The sequence below is a fragment of the Rattus rattus genome, chromosome 2 (genome assembly GCF_011064425.1).
Source record: "Rattus rattus isolate New Zealand chromosome 2, Rrattus_CSIRO_v1, whole genome shotgun sequence".
In the NCBI taxonomy this organism is placed as follows: Eukaryota; Metazoa; Chordata; class Mammalia; order Rodentia; family Muridae; genus Rattus; species Rattus rattus.
Genome location: NC_046155.1, coordinates 153823319 through 153843020, shown reverse-complemented (window position 1 = coordinate 153843020; position 19702 = coordinate 153823319). Strand labels below are relative to the sequence as shown.

Below are 19702 nucleotides of genomic sequence, written 5' to 3'. Positions count from 1 at the left end.
ATCCCAGTGATGTGAGCTACTCACTGCCTGTGCCCTCTCTAGGCATCAAGGCAGGGAAGCCACTGAAGGCCACTGAGAAGCTGAGAACACAGGGAGGGAGGGAAAGCTAACTCGTTCACTCTCGATACCCTGTTCCCCTGCTCCTGGTGCCTCTGGAGACTTCTCCAGAGACCATAGTCCTGCAATTCTTTCTCCAGAACTGTTCCATACCTACACTGTACCTTGAATAAAAGCACTAAAAAAAAATTCTAACACTAGACAGAGAAGGAAGCTGAGGCCCAGAGAGATTTGTTACCCGCCTAAGTCAGTAACAGTGAAGTGGGAGTCAAACTCTGGGCCAGTCTGTAGTTTCTGATTGTTGCAAATCTTAGCCATTCTTTTCTTGAACCAGTGTGTGTGTGTGTGTGTGTGTGTGTGTGTGTGTGTGTGTGTGTGTGTGTGTGTCTGTGCACATGTGCATGTGCATGCCTCACAAAGTATGTGAGTGGAGGCCACAGGAAAAGCCCCAGTTCTGTTGTCGAATGGACCCCAGGGAATTAAGCTCAGGTTGATAAGCTTAGTGGCAAGCATCTTTTCCCACGGAGTAGTCTCACTGGCCCAGGGGTCTCACTTTTTAGTCCCTGAATTCTTGGCCATCTTCCCGCTTCTTCTGACCAGTTGCTGAGAGTGTAGGCATGTTCCACCAGGTCTGGTGTTCTGGGACATTTTTTAAGCATGCCATTCACTGGGGGTGGTGTTCACACCGTGGTCCAACCAGCCCTCTAGAACCGTCTTATAAAAACCAAAACCCTGTGCCCAAGAAACAACTCCTGCCTGACCTGCTCGAAGCCCACAGACCTTTCTGCCCCTATGAATCTGCTCTACTGGAGCATCTAATTCATGTCTCTTTGCCTGGGTCATATCCATGCTCCTAAGTGCAGCCATTTTCCCAGAAGCACACAGCTAAGAAGGGTGCAGCCGGACGCGACAGCTGGTATGCAGAGCTTGTGTACTGCGCAGCACAACTCAGGATCGATCCAGCCACAGCCTCTGCTCTCCGGCTGAGGAGGGTGGAGAGGGCTGTTCAGTCATGAGCCTACTTCTGATTGAGCTCACTTGGGCTGAGCCATCAGGTACTTTCTCAGATGCAGTGAGAGGTGGGCATCTTTCTTCCAGAAGGCTCACAATCCTGAGTGCATGGGCACAAAGATTGAGGTCACTTACACATAAGCAAAAGTTCTTGGGTCCTTGGCATTTCTTGTCAGGCTCTGACTGCTTCCCGGTATAGTGAGGATCACACCCTGCCTGACTCACCCCAATATTCCCCTATCACTTGACTCACACACTGATTGAAAAACTTCTGCCAAGGTCAACAGGAAATTAACTTTGTGTGTGTGTGTGTGTGTGTGTCTGTGTGTGTGTGTGTGTGTCTGTGTCTGTGTGTGTGTCTGTGTCTGTGTGCGTATTACTGAGAATGGAAGCCAAGGCCTCTAAGAGCTAAACACACGGCAGACGTACCCAGCCTGTCAGCCAGAGCACAATAGGTGTTTGCGCTGTGCGCCTGTCATTCATGCGGTGTGTTCTCCACTGTGTTTTCCCTTAGTGCCTGTGTGATGGGATGGGGCAAGGCCAATGGGGTAGTCAGGGCTGCAGAACATTGCCTACTCTTAGAACTCGGTCTCCACTCTGCCATTATGTCACCTTTTGTGTGTGTGCGTCTGTAGTCACTAGCTCCAATGTGTCAAGGACCTCCCCATCCTAACCAGTCACAGTCATGGTGACGTTATTTCATATCACCCGAGAGTCTGAGGAGCAGACGCTACGGGCTAGGCCACCTTTAGCCTAGGCAGTGAGTGTCTGCTTACTTGGCTTCCTCCTCCTCGCCACTGTTGAGGGACTGGGGCATCTTCAACCCACTCAAGAGCTGAGTAAATATTTGCTGATGGATGTGCCATTTATTGCCACTGGCATATTACCAGCCTTTCCTGGGGCTTTTGCAAAGAAAAGGCCGTTTGTATCTTTGTTCAAGCAAGGCCGAGCAAACACGAAGCTGGGCAGGGCGCCCTTCATCTCACGGTTCCCACTGCCATCTGCTCACCTCCTAAAGAGCCTCTGTGTCCCATCACACCTGAGGAGACCAGAGCAGGGAACAGTAACCAAGTCCCCAGCCGGGGCTGAGATAGCCTCAGAGGCTTTGTGCTCCAGGAAAGTGTCCTGGAAATGTCCTCCTACACCCTCTGGGTGGTCTGAGGCAGCAGGCTGAGCAAGGCACAAAGAGCAAGCCAGTAAGCAGCACCCCTCCGTAGCCCCCGTACCAGCTCCTGTCTCCAGGTTCCTGCCGTGACTTCCCTCAGTGATGTGCTGTGATGTGGAAGTGTGAGCTGAAGTAGGCTCTTCACTCCTCAACTTGTCCATGGCCACGGTGTTTTATCAGAGCCACAGAAACCCTAACTACACACTGGCCTCCGTGACACAGCACTCCAGATGCAGCCAATGTTAGGCCTATGGCGGCTAACAGTGTGGGCATGGAGGAGCTCAAAGTACCTGTGCTGTTGCTGCTGAGCTAAGTCCAGGCTGTGCTCAGAGTTTCAGGAAGGCAGTGAGGTGACATCATTGACCTGCAATCACTCAGCTGAGAAGCATGCAAAACAGAACTGGGAATCCCTGTGAGGTCCCAAGCACGAGCACAAGGACAACATACCCTCCCCCCGCCCGCCCCTCTGAGCATGTGTACTACAGCAAGGTCCTCCGGTGACTCTTGGGGGCTCTGGCTGAGGCATGGCCAGGGGCTCCTCTGTTTGGGTGTCCCAGATCAGCAGCAATGCCCACCCACTCAGGCAGATAAGCTGCTTCTGGCTTGAAAACCTTATGGAAAGGGGAGCTGGGCTGGGTAAAGTTAGCCAGGTAAACAGTATCCCCACCTGTGAGATAGGCAGCCCAGATACCAAAGGTACCCAAGGTGATGACGGTGTGGTTGCACTGCATGAGTAATGCAATGTCCTTGGCAGGCGATCCTCGAAGGCCATTGCCAGCAAATGCCACGTCCCCTCGGGAAGCAATGATGCTCTTCCGGCACCAGGACATGTCATCACTGGTGACCACGAAGACTGGAGATGAATAGCGTGCCCGGAACATATCCAGGGCCTTTTCCAGGTAACCCCGGTCAGCCACCACGCCCTTCCACACCTTGGGCATGACATGCACATAGTCCCCTCGACGCACATGGACAGCCACAAAAGTACTCGGCTGGCTCCCATTCACCCGCAGACCACGCAGGAAGGCCTGGGCCTCCTCCCGCACGTGGTCATGCAGGGTGAACTCCTTCAGGATCTCCGGGCGCAGGTGGTGGTAGAAGGTCCAGGAGCACGGGTAGCCCGTGAAGCGCACATAGTGTCCCGGAATGTGGCGGTAACGCTCCTCCATCCAGTCGTTGAGATGGTATTTCTGCCACGGTATCCTTCTGGCCGTGTCGCTGTGTAACACCGGGAGGCTGATCCTGAAGATGGGCGCTAGAGTGCTGTGCATGGATGCGGGGATGAACGCAAGCCGTCCATTCATCCTGGCCAGTGCAAACAATGTGGCGATTCGCCCATCTGGTTCCCCAGCCGGCCTCTGACATTGATGGTGAACATGCCTTCCCGGGGCAGGTGTCTTGGGGATAAGACCACAAGGGCTGACGAGGCCCAGGGGGCAGGCACCAGACTGAGGCGCCGGTGGCAGTGGAAAATGGTAGACAACACGAAGATCACAAAGAGGAGGTAAAAGGTGGAGAGAGGTGGGCAGATGGCCTTGAGTCCTTGGAGAGCTGTAAGAGAAGACTGGAGTCAGGAGGGTCGGAGTAGGGGGTGGGAGTCTCTTATCCAGCAGTCATTCAGGAAGTGTTTCTGCCTGGCTCTGAGGCCAGCCCCACCCTTTCCTAGCAGTGTGTTGGGTCTCACTGTACCTCTCTGAATCTTTTCATCTTCTGTTCAATGAGCACGACTAGGCGTAATCACTGAAAACAACCGGATCGCCATCTCTTACCTGACTGCAGCCACTGTATGATCCAACAGTTACTTCAGGGAGGACATGGAAATCTGGTGTGATACAGAAGCCCCTCATCATTCACAGTCTGACCTAGAGTTTCAATTACTCAGGGTCAAGTGCGGCTTGAAAATATAAGTGGAAATTTCCAGAAGTAAATTACCTGTAAGTTCTAAGTTTTATGCTGAGGGTGATGAACTCTTTTACCGCCCACCCTGCCCCACCCCGCCCCCAGCTCTGGTGACCCATCCTTGTCCAGGGTACCAGGCCCAGTGCTCTGCATGCCTGGGTCACTTAGCTGTTATCCGGCCCATTGTGCTCCGGCTAGCGCTAGCAAGATGACTCAGCCAGTAGAGGCCTCCAGGCAGCCCTGATGTCCTGTGCTCACTGCTTAGATGCCACAAAGTGGCAGGGGACAATCAGCTCCTGAAAGTTGACTTTCCTCTGAAGAGATTTGCAGTGCTATGCTCAAGTAACCCTTACCTCACTTCATAATGGCTCCAAAGGGCAAGAATAATAATCACGGAGATTTGATCTGTCAGAGAGGCTCTATAAAAGGCTCCTTTAAATAAAACGACTAACAGGGGCCTGAGCAGTGGTTTAATCCTTTAATCCTTTAATCCCAGCACTTGGGAGGCAGAAACAGGTGGATCTCTGAGTCAGAGGCCAGTCAGAGAGAGTTCTAGGATGGCCCGAGCTCCACAGAGAAACCCTGCCTTGAGAAAACACAAACAGAGCAACTCTGAGGGTACATCAGGTACGGGGTGCGCACACTCCCACCCACAGAGCTCTTGGTGCAGCACTGTTACGGTTACCCTGCTTGCACTGTTTCTTACTGTGTGGGACTCATAAGCTCTACAGGAATTATGGACGTGGGAAGCGTCCAGGGCTGTGCACAGTCTCCGGTTTCAGGGCCACGGTGGCCCTGCAGTATACCCACACCCCTAATGGCTGTGCTTCTAATATCTTCCCGTCATGCCCAGCCCACAAGGAATGATTGCTTCTACTACATGCCAGCTGCTAGTGGGCTAGGATGACACGGGAGGGGCAGAGGGAATTCTCCACGTGGGCATTACAGAGGCCGGAGCAGGCTGTGACTGCACAGACCAGACGTGCCGTATGTGGTTTTGCTTTCTGTGGGCTCGGGCTCAGTGTTCAGCTTAATCTCTGCCTCGGTTTCTTCTCCTGTGAGATAAGATGAGACTGGCAGTAGCACCCATGAGCACTGCGTTCTCTCATTGTCTGTGTCAGAGTCAGGCTATGCAGAGTTCCTGACTCTGCAGCTCTGGGTAGACCTGTGCCTGCCAAGATCAGTCAAATATAGCAAGTGAGGCAAGCACCTGCTCCTGGGCCAGGGCTCGGGGGATGGGCAGTGCCAACTTCCTGTTTCTGAAGCATTCTATAATGTAGTTAGGCCTTATCATTCGGCCTTTACATGTAGGTCTGTGTTTAGCCTCACTTCGCTGGGATAGAATTTGCATACCTAAGAATCCACCCAGGTCAGTGTTCCCCTAGTTCCACTAGTGTGGCTTCTAGTGCGCTCAGAGCTGCCTAATACCCGCCTCATCCCAAAGACTGTGGGTCTACAACCCTGGCTCGTGTCCCACCGGCTACCTTATTTAGCTAAGCTGGTTTTGTCCCCATGGCTTGCTGAGCCACTTGGTTAGTGAGTAGACGTGTACAGCATTGGTCTTTGGCTGTCACCACCACCTCGTATGGGTTATTTTCATTTCCCACCTGTGATGGACACTGTTGTCATGATTCACAAGGTATCCACGTGGATGCTCTTTGGTTCCCTTGAGCACCTGTCTGGGGGGGGCATTGCTGGGTTGATTGTGGCCCTGTGGTTGCTGCTTTCAGGAACCACCAGCAGTTAGAGTTCCATTTCTCCATCTGCTTTTCTTTGCTGTTGACTGGCTGTGGTGGGCAGAGTGCAGTGGGCCCTCACTGAGGAGACCACGTGTTTAGCCTGCAGGCTCTGCCTTGGCACCGCCGGGCAACTCAGCTATGCTGGTGAGTTCTTCTCATCAACTTGACACAAGTTACCTGGGACCTTTGCGGCTGAGCAGACACCTTCAGATGGCCTGTAGAGAAGCTTACGGGGGCACTTTCCTGATGGATTAGTATGGGAGGTAGGACCTCACCATGGGCTGTGTCACCTCTGCTCCACCCTCCTGACATCTGCTCGCTCCTGCTTACTCTCTGGACAAGCCTCAGTGTCGGGCAGGCAGCTCCGCCACTCCTGTATCCCAGAGCCTAACTTTATTAGTAACCGGATCATTTCTGGAAGTCTGGACATTCAAGTTTAACTCAGGTTCCCAGAAAGGTCAGGCCCAGCTCTGATCACACACAGGACATCACACACACACCAGGTCTGACAGAAATACACCTCCTGGCTCTGCTTCACTTGCTGAAAAGCAAATCCATCCTCTCCCCCACCCCAGCTCATTTTCTCTCATTTCATCCCAGTCATTTTCTCTCTTGTCTCCTGGCTCTCCACCCGACTCGAAGCAGATAGCCCAGCCCAGCCCAGCCAGAGCACCATGGAGGAGAGCTGGGCCAGACAACCTGGGCCAGAGAGGAGAAAGGGTTCAAGGCAGTGTGCAGCTTCAGGAGAGGGAGTGGACACAGCTGCTTTGGGACGCGCCCTACTGCTGCCATCCTGAGGAGAAGCCCAGACTTCATCAGGCTATGCCGAGAGTGCCCTCTAGAGGCTGTTCCACAGCAAGGGTGGTGGCTGTGCTACCCACCTCCTTTCCAAACTGAGGCTGCTGACAGAGACCCTCCACCAGTTACTGTGGAGAGCAGAGGCTTGAGCGCTCCTGAAGCCAGGTCCTGTGAGGGTTAAGGTCTCGATACTTGGGGAACACATCCACCTCTGAACTGAGGACCAGCCATTCCCTGGACGGCTTGCAGTCCCACAGTGGATGCCTTCTGGGGGTAGTCCAGACGCCCAAAACAAAGTAAGGAAGAGAGGTTCCTCGGAAACAATTTAGGGACTTGTGATGCTGGGCAGGCAGTGTCCTACAGCAGACCCAGACCCTCTCTGGGTGTCCCAGCAGCCACCCTTCCAAAGCCCACCTGTCCCTGCTCCACAGCAAGTCACTCCCAACCAGCTACAGAACAGACCAGCTTCCCGCCTCTGTCTGACGGTAGCCTGATGGTGCTGAGGCTAGAGCAGAGACCTGGGAAGACTTGCTGGATCCACGAACCCCATGTGTCACCCTAATGCTCACACAGCCCTTGCTGGGACATGGTTCTCCGATGTGAGGTCTGCTGGCCTGAACCTTCTCTTAAAGCTTACTCCTCCTGCCTCCATGGGTCTTGTAGCTCTCATTCGTCCCTGTCCTTGCTCCTCTAAGATCCTAGCCTCGAGGGTCACCTGGCAGTCTAGAGGGATCTCTTATTCCCAGGGCAACAAGGTCCTTGAGTCTTGTCCTGGGCCAGTTCTACACACTGGCAAGATGGTAGCTATAAATGGGACGGGTGCTCAAGGACAAACCCCACATACTCTTGCCTTGCTCAGAGGGAAGCCATAACACTCAGATGTTCAGAATACAACAGTTGGGTAAGCGTTTCAGGCTAAAAGCCCTGGGGCCTTAACCACCAATCACTGGTGGGCGGAGGGGGTTGGGGGAGCTGCCTTTGGCCTTGGCTACCTTCTTTTCCTCCCCAAGTTCAACCAGGCTTTAAGTATTCTCCGTTGCCCTCCTTGCAGACAGCACTGGCCTCTGGTTTCCCCTGCAGCTGGTCGGGAGGCTTGGAATTTTAGAGCTTGAAAGCAACTGACCTTAACACTGAATTAACACACTCACTCGTGGCAGGAGCTTGGAAGGATGGGGAGGGGCTGGCTGGCTTGGGGTCAGCCAGAAGCAGGGGCTGGCAAGCTAAATTCTTAAGGTAGGAGGAAGTGGAGCAAGTGGGAACAGGCTGGGCCCCCCATCCCAGGACCCCCAGCGGCAGCTGTACCCCTACCTGCTTGGATCCTTCTAGGCCAGTTTGTCCGGGACCACCAGGCTGCAAGCCTGTTGGGGGCGACAGTGCTCCTGTCCCACGCAGTCTCGGGTGGCATGGCTGGCAGGGGCCTCTGTGGGAAGGCATGGCTGCTGCTGGCTAGGGTTTGGGGCGGGCAGGCGGGAGGTAGTGTGGGATTCTGCGGGCTCTGTTTTCAGCTCCCGCCCAGAACCCCCACTGGCCTGGGCCTGAGGACAGCCACTCTCATTCCTCCTGAGAGCCTACCAAGTGCTGCGGCTACAGAAGAGGGTGGGGATGGCAGACTACAGGACACTCTTCTCGCCTTCAGGCAGGTTTGACCAATGGCTGGGCCCTAACAGCCAGGTAGGAGGTGCATGCCGACTCGGGCAGGCAGGGGAGTCCCTTATGTCCCCACTGGCCCAGCAAGGCTATGAGCTACCGACTTTGGCTGGGCCTGCTGCTGAGATGTAGGAAGGCTGTAGGCCCAAATGGGCAGGGGCCAGTTCCCGCCGGCCCCCCAAGGACACAGAGAACTTACAGCCTTGTGCTTCACAGTGTTTAGAGCCGGAAGGTGGGACCTTGAAATTACCTAAGCAAGAAATGTGTTTACAGGAGTGGCTGGGGCTGGGGCTGGAGGTGGGGGGGTTCGTTAATGCTACGTTATGGGTGCATAATGGCTCCAGACTCTTGGGGGCAGGGACCAGGCCCATGAATTGGGTGAGGCAGGCACCCTGCATGGGAAATGTGAGTGGAACACAGGGCTGTGAAGTTCAGAGCTAAGGGCACATGCAGGGGGCTCAGGAGGTCCCAAAATCCCAGTGCTATGAAGGGGAAATTGAGAGCCTTAGTCCTGTGGCTTCTAACACTCCCTGGGCTCTGGATTTCTGGTTTCTAAGTGTCTTGGCATCGGGCACACACCTTATGTCACCTCCTGCTTTCTTTCTTTCCTCTCATATTATCTATACTCCAGCATCAGCTCCCCCATCTGCTCCGGGGGCCTGAGCGCTGTGGAGACTGTAGGGATTTGGATCTAGGTCTGAGATTTGGGGTAGCAAGTGGGGCCACCTCCCAGCAAGTCCCAGAAATGCAAGTGCAGGGTCCCAACACCCTGAGCGGTAAAGGCAGGCCAGGCTCTGCCTTCCCAGTACCTGAGGGGTCTGCTCTTCAACTCCAAGGCATTGTTGTTTCCAGCTCCCTCACCACGACCTCCCCTCAGCTCTGTTTTCTGGCTATACGCCTGGAGGGGAAAGGGTTAAGGATGGAGGGTTGGGGTAGGTGGCAGAAAGTCCACACTTTGGCAATAATCCTCCTCCGTGCCCCGGGTGTGGAGAACAGGGTTAGAGCCCCATGTGGGAAAGGTTTCCACTCTGACCCACGTGGGCAAAGGCTGTTGCTTCCTGTCTAGTGCTTGGGTGTCGTGAGTGTCTCTGAGCCTACCTGCTCTTCCCTCCCAGCCCCAGAAGCTCCTAGCTTCATGCCATCCATCCCAGACTTCCTCCACCCTCCCGAGCCCTCTGGCTTCCCCTGGGGCCTCCGTTGGTCTCTGCTCCTCTTCAGTTTCTTCCCTCAGCCAGGCTCCCCATCTCCTCCTTGACTTGCTCTCCTAGGCTTTCACATCTGTTGGCCGTGCTGGCTCCTCATCTACCCTCACCCTCTCCCCGGGGCCTCTACCCCTCGACACTGATGGATAACTTTGGGGTGTTAAGCTCTGGATTAGTTCAGGCAAAATTCTCGATTTTGCTTGCGTTCTTTCCCTGTGGGTTATATAAACAGTAATTCTCCCCAGATGGAACTATTTTCCTCGCTTCAGGGCAGCTGGGGAGGGGGCTCAGGAAGGACTGGGAGGAATGCAGGGTCCACAAGAATCCTCAGCAGGGTGGAGACCGACTGATCCCATCTGCCACCTCTGTCTACAGGTGCCGGCTCTGCTGTGACCGTGCTCGTTGCCCTCAGCCTCTTGCTCCTCCTTAGCCAGGCCACCTCAGACCCATGTTATGACCCAGGAGGGCGTCCTCGCTTTTGCCTCCCACCAGTGACCCAGTTGGTTGGCAAGGCAGCAGCCCCCTGCTCTCAGACCTGTGCTCTTCCTGCAGACAGCCCTGACCCTGTCTGCAATGGCACTCTGACCCTGGACCTGGACGGCTCCTTCCTCTTGACGTCTGTCACCCTGCGTTTCTGCACTGCAGGACCTCCAGCCCTGGTTCTTTCTGCTGCCTGGGCCATTGGAGGCCCCTGGAGGCCACTATGGCGCAGGCCTGCCTGGCCTGGGGTTTTGGGGGGTCCCAAGAAGGTAACCTTTCACTCCCCACCAGGCCCCAAGACCAGGATAGTGGCCAGCTACCTCCGTGTGGAGCTCGGGGGGAAAGCAGGGCTGGTGACCACTGGAGTAAGAGGCCGCTGCCAGTGCCATGGCCATGCTGCCCGCTGTGCTGCTCGGGCCCAGCCCCCACGCTGCCGCTGCCGCCACCACACCACTGGCCCAGGGTGTGAGAGCTGTCGCCCATCCCATCGAGACTGGCCCTGGAGACCTGCCACACCCCAGCACCCTCACCCGTGCTTGCGTAAGTCGTGGGTCTTGCCCCCAATCCTTGCCACCACTTGGACCCCTGGGAAACATGCCAACACACATTAGCCCCTTGTTCCAAAGCATGCGGCGTGCTCTCTTCCCTTCAGAAATGCTTTTAGTTGCTTGCTGTCACACTGTGCTGTAGCCTGGTTCTCTTTGTTTGCCAGACACACAGACACACACAGAAACACACACACACACACACAGAAACAGAGAGAGAGAGAGAAGAGAGAGAGAGAGAGAGAGAGAGAGAGCCCTCTGTCAGGGACCTTGACCCACCAGTTTTAACCAGTGGGCACACCAATGAAGTCCTGGGCAGATCATATCCCAGCGTCTGGTATAGCACTGGGTTTGGGCAAGGGGATAGGCAGACATACTTCCTGACTCCCGGGAGACACGGCACAGGGGAGAGTAAATGAAGAAACATTCTGATGGACCACCTACTGTCTGGATGAGGAGACTGCAGCCATCATTCACTAACACAAAGCCACATTGCGTGACCTGCTATGACCATCTGCCCAGCTCCCAGTAGGTGCTGCCATACTAGGCGACCCCAAACACAATTATGAGCAGCTTCAGCAGATGGCCTGGCCCAGTTTCAGCTCCTCTGCTCACAGTTATGTGGTCTCAGGCAAGGGATCTGATCTCTCTGTGCCTGTTTTCTTATTCAATAAAGTGTGGACAGTGACACTGTCCCTAAGGCTACAGAGAAGCCAGTGAGCTGGAGCCCTGGGAGCAGAGCTCTGCCCCTCCACTGAGCACCCACTATGATGACGTTGCCAGGTAGAAAGAACACAGAGCTGAGGTGATTCTTAGGGGTTTGTCTTCCTAGATGCAGCCACCCCCAGAGCGCGCTCTGGCCTCTCTTCCTCTAGCCACACTATCGGCTCCATTCCCACCTCTGTCTATGACCTCAGAAGGAGGCCTGAATACCTTCAGGCCCGTGGACAATCGATCTACTGACAGACAGATGCAGACGGATACACATTCCTCAGCTTTCAGGGAAAGCAGTGTCCTGGTCTTCTGCCCCACCCCCAACCCTACCTCAGGGACCAGCAGGGGAGACTCACCTGTCCTGATGCTGGGGCAGGCTTCACGCAGGGCTTGGACAGGGCTTGGGTGTTAGGGAGGCTGTATCCATGAGTATGACCACAGCTAAGAGAAATGTGGCCCTGGGGACCTGGATGAGAGGCAGTGACACATTCCTGGGGCTTTACAGAGAGGTAGCTTGACTGTCCTCTGTCCGCCATGTTGCTTGAGAAGCTGACGTGAGGCAAAGCCATTACCCTACTCTGGGTCAGAAAGGAGCTAAAGTCTGCATATGCACAGAGGCACTGGAGCAACCCTGCCACTTAGAACCACCCGAACCTCTGGGAGACAGCAGAGAGCCTCCCTGGACAGGGACCAACAGGGGCTCAAGAAAGGACTCATGTTCTCAAGAACACAGAGCCGCCTCTACCCTTACCGCATGACTCCTCTGCTCGGTGCGGCTCCAGGGAGCTACAGGCCAGGCTCTCAGCCTCTAAGTCAAGTCCTTTCAGAGAGTGACCGGGTCCTCTGCTCTAACCTCTCTCTGGAATTCCTGGTAGAAGTACAGGACCTCGGGCCTGGGGATGCTGGATGAGCTCTTGATTTATGTGGATGGGTTCTGTTGTTTGTTTTAGCTTTCTCTCTCTCTCTCTCTCTCTCTCTCTCTCTCTCTCTCTCCTTCCTTCCTTTCCTTTCTGACAATGTCTCACTATGCAGTCGTCACTGCCTGGAACTTGCTATGTAGACTAGGCTAGCCTACATAGCATAGACTAGGCTAGCCTACATAGCATAGAGTTGCCGCTTGAGTGCTGGGATTAAAAGTGTGCCCACCATGCCCAGCAGTTTATGTGGTTTTCAAGAACCGCCAGGCATGGTAGGCTCTCCTACCTGTCAGCACTCAGGAAACAGAAGCAAGAAGACCGAAAGGTCTAGCTCAGTCGGGGCTTCCCGAGGAAGGAGATCTTTCCTGACCTGGTTCTCCCCCGGATCAAACAAACAGATGTATGATGTTTCCTAGTGTTTCTGATAAGCAGTGTGTGGGAGGCACAGAGGTCCTTGTGCTCATGGATGAGCACGAGGGGAGCCAGGAATGTTTAAAACACGGGGTTGTCTCTTGAGATGTCACGTGGTTCCCACTCAGAAGGTTGGGAATGGACATGTTTAATATCTTGGTGACCTTCGCACTATCCCTGTGGCTCAGACCACACCAGATCCTCCCCTACATCTCGGGCTTTTTTCTCCGTTCAATCTTTACGAAAGATGTCACTTGTACTTTAAAAGGAGTTTCAATGTCCTAAGCTGTTTTGCACACAGGATTAGGTTCATTGTCATTAGGAAACGTCACCAGACTGCGCTGTGCTTTATTAACTCTGCCTGAAATAAGCTAATTGAGGGTCAGACTCTCCATGTTTGAACCAGCACCAGCTACCCGGTCATCTTACCTCCTTACCCTGCAGTCTAGGGCACAGAGCTATAGGACAGAGTGGTCCCCTTTGGGCAGAGGCAGGGACTGCCCCAACCCAGCCCATTCTTTCAGCACCGTGACCTCTCGGGAGGGTCACCCGCTAACTGGTGACCCTTGGGATACCACAGTTTATCGTGAGAATTAAGATATCCCAGGAATGAGCCACAGGCAGTCTCTAAAACCACAGAGCGCCATCCTTTCCTGAGGACAGGGTGGCAGGACGAAAGCTGGGGACGGGAGACGGACCTGGCCCTAACGTGCCTGAGTGACCGTTTCTGACCTCGTCTTGTTCCCAGCATGCTCCTGCAATCAGCATGCCAGGCGCTGCCGGTTCAACTCCGAGCTATTCAGGTTGTCAGGTGGCCGCAGCGGGGGTGTGTGCGAGCGGTGCCGCCACCACACAGCCGGGCGGCACTGTCACTACTGCCAGCCGGGGTTCTGGAGGGACCCAAGCCAGCCCATCACTAGTCCCAAGGCATGCAGGGGTGAGTGTGGCCTGAAGCCAAGCCAAAAGGGAAAGGGCAAAGCTGGCATTCTGAAACGGCAGGTACAGAGGTGGGAGCGAAGGAATTTAGAATGTCAGGTTTGGGGAAGGGGACATGGATTTTGTAAGGAGCCTATTGGCCCCAAGTAACTCATTCACTTTGTCATGAAGCCTGCCAGTGTCACCCAATTGGAGCAACAGGAGGGATGTGCAACCAGACCAGTGGCCAGTGCTCCTGCAAGTTAGGGGTCACGGGCCTGACATGCAATCGCTGTGGTCCTGGGTACCAGCAGAGCCGCTCACCCAGGATGCCCTGTCAACGTGAGTCTATAGCACGTAAAGCCATCAGTCCTGAACTGGGGTGGGGGGAATGACAGTCCAGGTCTCAGGGGACAACTGAAGTGTGTGGCTTTGGTTTTGGGGTGGCAATGGATGAACCCTGAATCCTCCAAGAATTCGGGCTGGGAACTACAGACTCTTCAGTCTTGGGAAGAAGGCTGAGGTTCTGGACTCCTGTTCTTATGAGGGGAGGGGAGGGTCCTGGTGAGGATGAAGGATGGTTGTACCCTTGAGAGTTGTTTGCCCGGATTCCTAGTGGTGATTCCTAGAGTTTAAGATGCGTTTCTCCAAGGGGTTGGGGATTTAGCTCAGTGGTAGAGCGCTTGCCTAGGAAGCGCAAGGTCCTGGGTTCGGTCCCCAGGTCCAAAAAAAAAAAAAAAAAAAAAAAAAATTTCGTTTCTCCTCTCCTCTGACAGGAATTCCAGAAGCAACAACCGCCCTTGCTACTACTCCTGTTGCATCTCGATCGGGTAAGAGGTTGGCAGAGACATTCCCAGCAGCAAAGGGTGTTCAGGGTGGGATGACTGGGTCCAGAGGGCACCAAGCCCATCTCTGTTGGTTTTGGTTTGCTTTATTTTATCTATCTATCTATCTATCTATCTATCTATCTATCTATCTATCTATCTATAGACAGGGTTTTTCTGGGCAGCCCTGGTGGAACTTGGTCTGTAGACCAGGCTGGCTTTGAACTCAGAGACTGGCCTGCCTTTGCCTCCCAAGGATCAAAGACATGCGCCACTATAGCTGGCCTCCAGGCCTTCTTGAGGGTGCAGACAGTCCAGCTGTCTGTGGAAATGGGGTGGGGAAATGGGCTGCGACCCAGACCGTGGGAGCCCACTGCAGAGAGCATGGCCCTCTCCAGACCCACAGTGTCAAGGCTACTGCAATGTCTCCGTCAGCAGTGTGCACATGAACCTTCAGAAGTACTGTCAGCAGGACTACGGTAAGTGAGAGGAGAACAAGCCTGCCCTCTCCCCCATCCTCACTGTAAATGGGAAAGGATGTTAGACCCTAAGGGACTGCTCTCCACCAGGATGAGACACAACAGAAGACAATGGTGGGAGACAGTGGGAGGAATGCCCCTGCTTCCTGTGCCTTTTTGTCCCTCATTCTCTCCCACTTGCTGTGCATCCTGCCCTTTAGCCTTACCTCCTCTGAGAGCTGGAAGGAGACGAGGGATGGGGATGAAGCGAAGGCCTTGTCATTTGCTGTTTTCCCCCCAGTCTCACATCTGAGCCCTTGCCTCCCTCCCCACCCATGCACAGCAGCGCCCAATCCTGAGGCCCATGAGCTCAGCTCTCACATCTCAGGGACCAGGCCTAGCCAGAAAGTACAAACCACTCCTGGTCCCCTCCTCCTGTCCCGGAGCATGGGCCCCCTTGCCTGCAGTATCATCACTTGCTTAAGTGTCACACGTGAGGTGGGGCTTCTCCCACCCTCTTCTCAGGGGCATTGACCCCACAGATCTGCCTTGCCAGCCAAAGCCTAGCCCCCAGGTCTTCCTGACCCTCCCCGACCACAGCACTGATTCATGGTAGCATGGCATCCGTCAAGTCTCAGGCCTTAGCACTCAATTCATTCTTTGGACCGCCACTTCACCCCCCAGAGCCTTTCTGGCAAGACCCACCTCTCCTGAGGCCCCCAGTGCTGGGAATCTTCTCACTCTGTTACACTAATGCTCTGGACTTAGCTTAGCATGCTGGTGCAGGCTCAAAATCTCCAGTTCCCAAGAAACTGAGGCAGAAAGACTGCATGAGTTCTGGATATCTGCTTGGGCTAAAGAGTAAGTTCTAGACCAGCCTCAACATTTTAGTGAGACCTTGTTGCCCAAAAAGGAACCCTGGACTCTTGAGGCTACTGTTAGTAGTAACATGACTCCAATAGTTCCAGCCAGCATTATCTGAAGCTCCTAGAATGTTCTCCCTGATCTCTAGTGAGCATCACTCTGAACCTCCTCTTCCCTCACCCTTCTTAACCACAACCCTGAAACCCTGCTTCATATACTCTTCCTGATTCCATTTTTGGGCACACCCTATCCCCACTACCCCCACCCTCACCCCCAGCCTCACCCCCAGGTTCTGCAACTCACAGGGCCCTTACAACCATGATCCTGAATTTCTCCACTCCCCCCACCTCACATACCATTGACATCCACCACCCTAGACCACAGCGTATGTTCTTCCCAACTTCGAACCTGGCCTCCCTTTCATACATCTAGACCAGTGGTTGTCAACCTTCCAAATGTGGTGACCCCTTAACCATGAAATTGTTCTCGTTGTTACTTTTTTTTTCTTTTCTTTTTTTCGGAGCTGGTCGTTGTTACTTCATAACTGTAATTTTACTACTGTTACGAATCGCGATGCAAGTATCTGTGCTTTCCGCTGGTCTAAGGAGGCCACTGCGAAAAGATCGGTAGTCCCACAAGGGGGTCGCGACTCACACGTTGAGAATCACCGATCTAACCACCGATCTAGGCCCTTGGCTGCCCCTTCCCACTGCCACATGGTGGTGTCATCTCCATCAGGCCTGCCCTCACTCCTCAGGGCCAGCCTCCCACTTGCCTGACACGGTGTCTTCCCTCAGTTCTGCACGCCCGGGTTGCAGAGTCCGCACAGGTTTCAGCATCATCGTCGTTGTCCTCGTTGTCCGAGGCGGTAGGACCCGAATGGTGGCGGCTGGCCGTGCACGTGCTGGCTGTGTTCAAGCAGCGTGCGTGGCCCGTGCGCCGCGGCAGCCAGGAGGCCTGGGTGCCCCGTGCTGACCTGTCCTGCGGCTGCCTGCGCCTGCGCCCTGGCGCTGACTACCTCCTCCTGGGCAGAGCTGCGGAGAACCACACTGACCCGGCGCGCCTCGTCCTGAACCGCCACGGCCTCGCGCTGCCCTGGAGGCCACGTTGGGCCGGGCCGCTGCGTCGGCTGCAACAGAAGGAGCGCAGTGGCGCCTGCCGAGGTCTGCTGCCGCCCACTCAGAGCCCCCGGCCTAGGAACTAACGTGAGCTACTCTGTAAGGTGTGAGTCAGCAGAGCCAATCAGAAGCAGCAGCGCTCGTGACGCCACTCCGCATGCGCCTCTGCCACGTGGACGCGAGGGATATTGAGCAAAAGGCTGGAAGCCGCAAGCCGACCTTTGGGACCAGAAGTTACTGCTTTGGCCTGTGAGCCTTAAAGGTTATTTGTCACAATAAAGTCTCGTGTCTTGTGGAATTGTGTCAACAGACCTCCCATCCATGTTGGGAGAGTCTTTCGAAGGCAACTGAAAAAGGCCTTGGTATGCCAAGCTTAGGTTCTAAATAAGTTGCCTGGGAGAAAGTGGCCAATGTACTTGGAAGTGAAAGGACTCGAGTGGAGTCACTGGGTTCTAGTTAGATTTGTGCGGTTTGATGATTAGCCAAAAGACAATAGACTAGGTATGGCTGCGAAAGGCAAGAAATTTGAAAAAGGTGCCCAGTAGTCTCAGATCCAGAAAGTCTAGCACTTAAATACTTTATTATTCCGATGGGGGAGGGGGAGGCTTTGAATACCACCTAGTCTTTTTTTTTTTTTTCTTTTTTCTTTTTTCTTTTTTTCGGAGCTGGGGGCCGAACCCAGGACCTTGCGCTTACTAGGCAAGCGCTCTACCACTGAGCTAAATCCCCAACCCCACCACCTAGTCTTGAAATACAGTCTAGAACCTTGGTGGCCCACTTCTCAGCACTTAGGAGGTGAAGGATCAGGAGTCCCGGACTTACCTAACAAGTGGAGTCTGAAGCTAAAACCTCTCAATCTACATTAAGGCTTTGGAACAGGCCTGGCCCAGAGCAAGCACCCTCTGAGTTTCCTGTTACTATTTGAATACCCAGAGGCCTCCATCCGTCTGTGAGTACTCTGATGGGGAGGACCTTGCTAAGATCCCAAGGTAGTGGGCGTTGAGGGCAGGGAGAGAGGGTTAAGGAAGTTCACAGGGGTTGTGGGAACTACCCTAGCTTCTAGGGCTCTGGCTTTGCCTCCTCCCTCCCAAGAGCCTGCATGTAGGAGATGAAAGCCCAGAGCAGGGCAAGCCTCATGTGTTCCTTGTGACTCAAACTTTGTTTCTTGGGACCGAAGCAAATTGGTGTGAAATCCACATCTGTACCACTTGCCGACCAGGCCCTTCCCTTCCCTCCCTCCAGTCGTCAGCCATGCCTGTCTGTGCACAGTAGTGGGGGTGGCACAGGTGGCCAGCAGACCTCAAAGGAGACAGATTCTGTCCACCTCACTAGCATAACCAAATGACTTCATTGTGGTGGTGGTGGTGGTGGTGTACCTCCTGAAGTCTATATTTGTTCTAGTAGGAATTTGCCTATAAGAAAGAGGAGACAGGAAACTCCAGATGGAGTGGAAAGTTTTTGGAAAGATCCAGAAACAGGCTGGGCTGGAGCCTAACTCATACAGTGCTTGTCTAGTGTGCATGTGGCTCTGGGTTCGGTCCCCTGCAAGCCCACTATAAAACAGGTGTGGTGGTAAATGTCTATCAACCCAGCGTTGAATAGTTACAGAGCAGGAGGATCGGAAGTTGATTTTCAGCCACATAATGAGTTAGAGGCTAGCCCGGTCTACCAGACACCCTATCTCAAAATGAACAGTGGTTAAAGGCCTGGTGTAGCAGAGAGAGTCAAGCAAGGTCTGTTGCACACTTGTTATCTCAGCACTTGGGACGGTGAGACAGGAACGGCTGTAGTTGGAGCTCAAGGCCGTCCTGGACTATACAGGGAGACCTTGTCTCAAAACACTGCACTATATGGCTTAAGAAGACAGACACTTGTCCCACATTCTAGAATTGTGTACATATATATATATATATATATATATATGTATGTATATAGTTGGCTTTGGGTTTTTTGAGACAGAATTTCTCTGTTTAGCTCTGGTTATCCCAGAATTCACTCTGTAGACCAGGCTAATCTTAAACTCACAGACTGCTTGCCTCTACCTCTGGGGTGCTGAGATTAAAGAGGCGAGCCACCTCACATTTTAGAATTTAAAATTGAGGATCAGGATGTTGGTAGGATCACACTGAGGTGTTAGAAAGGATCATCCCGCCTCTTCCAGAATTTGGAGCTTCCTGGCTTGTGGCCCTCTAATTCCAGTATCTGCCTCTTCCTCACAGGCTTCTGTCTTCTTCGTCTTCTTTTTTTCTTTTTAAGATTTATTTATTTATTATATATAAGTACACTGTAGCGGTCTTCAGACACACCAGAAGAGGGCATCAGGTTCCTTTACAGATGGTTATGAGCTACCATGTGGTTGCTGGGAATTGAACTCAGGACCTCTGGAAGAGCAGTCAGTGCCCTTAACCACTGAGCCATCTCTCCAGCCCCAGTTTTCTGTCTTGAATCTTCCTGCCTTGGCTGTTAAGGGTACTTGTTCTTTGATGTAGATACATCCTAATAATGAGAGTGATTTCATCTCAAATGATACCTCAGTATGGTGGATTGTCATCCCATCTACATGGAACATGGAGGATGGAAAGTTCACGGCTCCCCTGAACTAGAATGAGTTCAAGCTCCATTTCTGTCACACAGTGAGGAACTGTCAAAAGGAAAAGTTACAGGAAGTCTGGTGATGTACATTCTCTGAAGACTGCCACTCTAGAATCCCCTGGTCAGGGCCTGGAGACCTGACTTGACAGTAGAATCCTTGACATGCCTAGAATCCCCCAGTGAGGGGCTGGGGGCGTGGCTCAGTGGTAGAGCCCCTGCCTAAAATCCTCCAGCGAGGGGCTGGGGGCATGGCTCAGTGGTAGAGCCCCAGCCTAAAATCCTCCAGTGAGGGGCTGGGGGCGTGGCTCAGTGGTAGAGCCCCTGCCTAGAATCCCCCAGTGAGGGG

General features: G+C 53.7%; 2 protein-coding genes across 2 annotated transcripts; one reads left to right on the top strand and one right to left on the bottom strand.

Moving 5' to 3' along the window:
• Positions 1–2386: 2386 nt before the first annotated feature.
• Positions 2387–8074, bottom strand: LOC116892133 (galactoside 2-alpha-L-fucosyltransferase 3-like). Its single transcript, XM_032893622.1, is given in 3 exon segments — positions 2387–3563; positions 3566–3784; positions 7978–8074. Coding segments are annotated over 3 exon segments (1167 nt in total). The 3' UTR covers positions 2387–2712.
• Positions 8075–9868: 1794 nt separating this feature from the next.
• On the top strand, positions 9869–16850 carry Ntn5 (netrin 5; the record flags this gene model as incomplete). The annotated part of the gene is made up of 6 exons (XM_032895141.1): positions 9869–10538; positions 13334–13522; positions 13693–13842; positions 14277–14330; positions 14723–14803; positions 16444–16850. Coding segments are annotated over 6 exons (1551 nt in total), but the record flags the coding sequence as incomplete, so codon positions are not given.
• Between the last annotated feature and the right edge of the window lie 2852 nt (positions 16851–19702).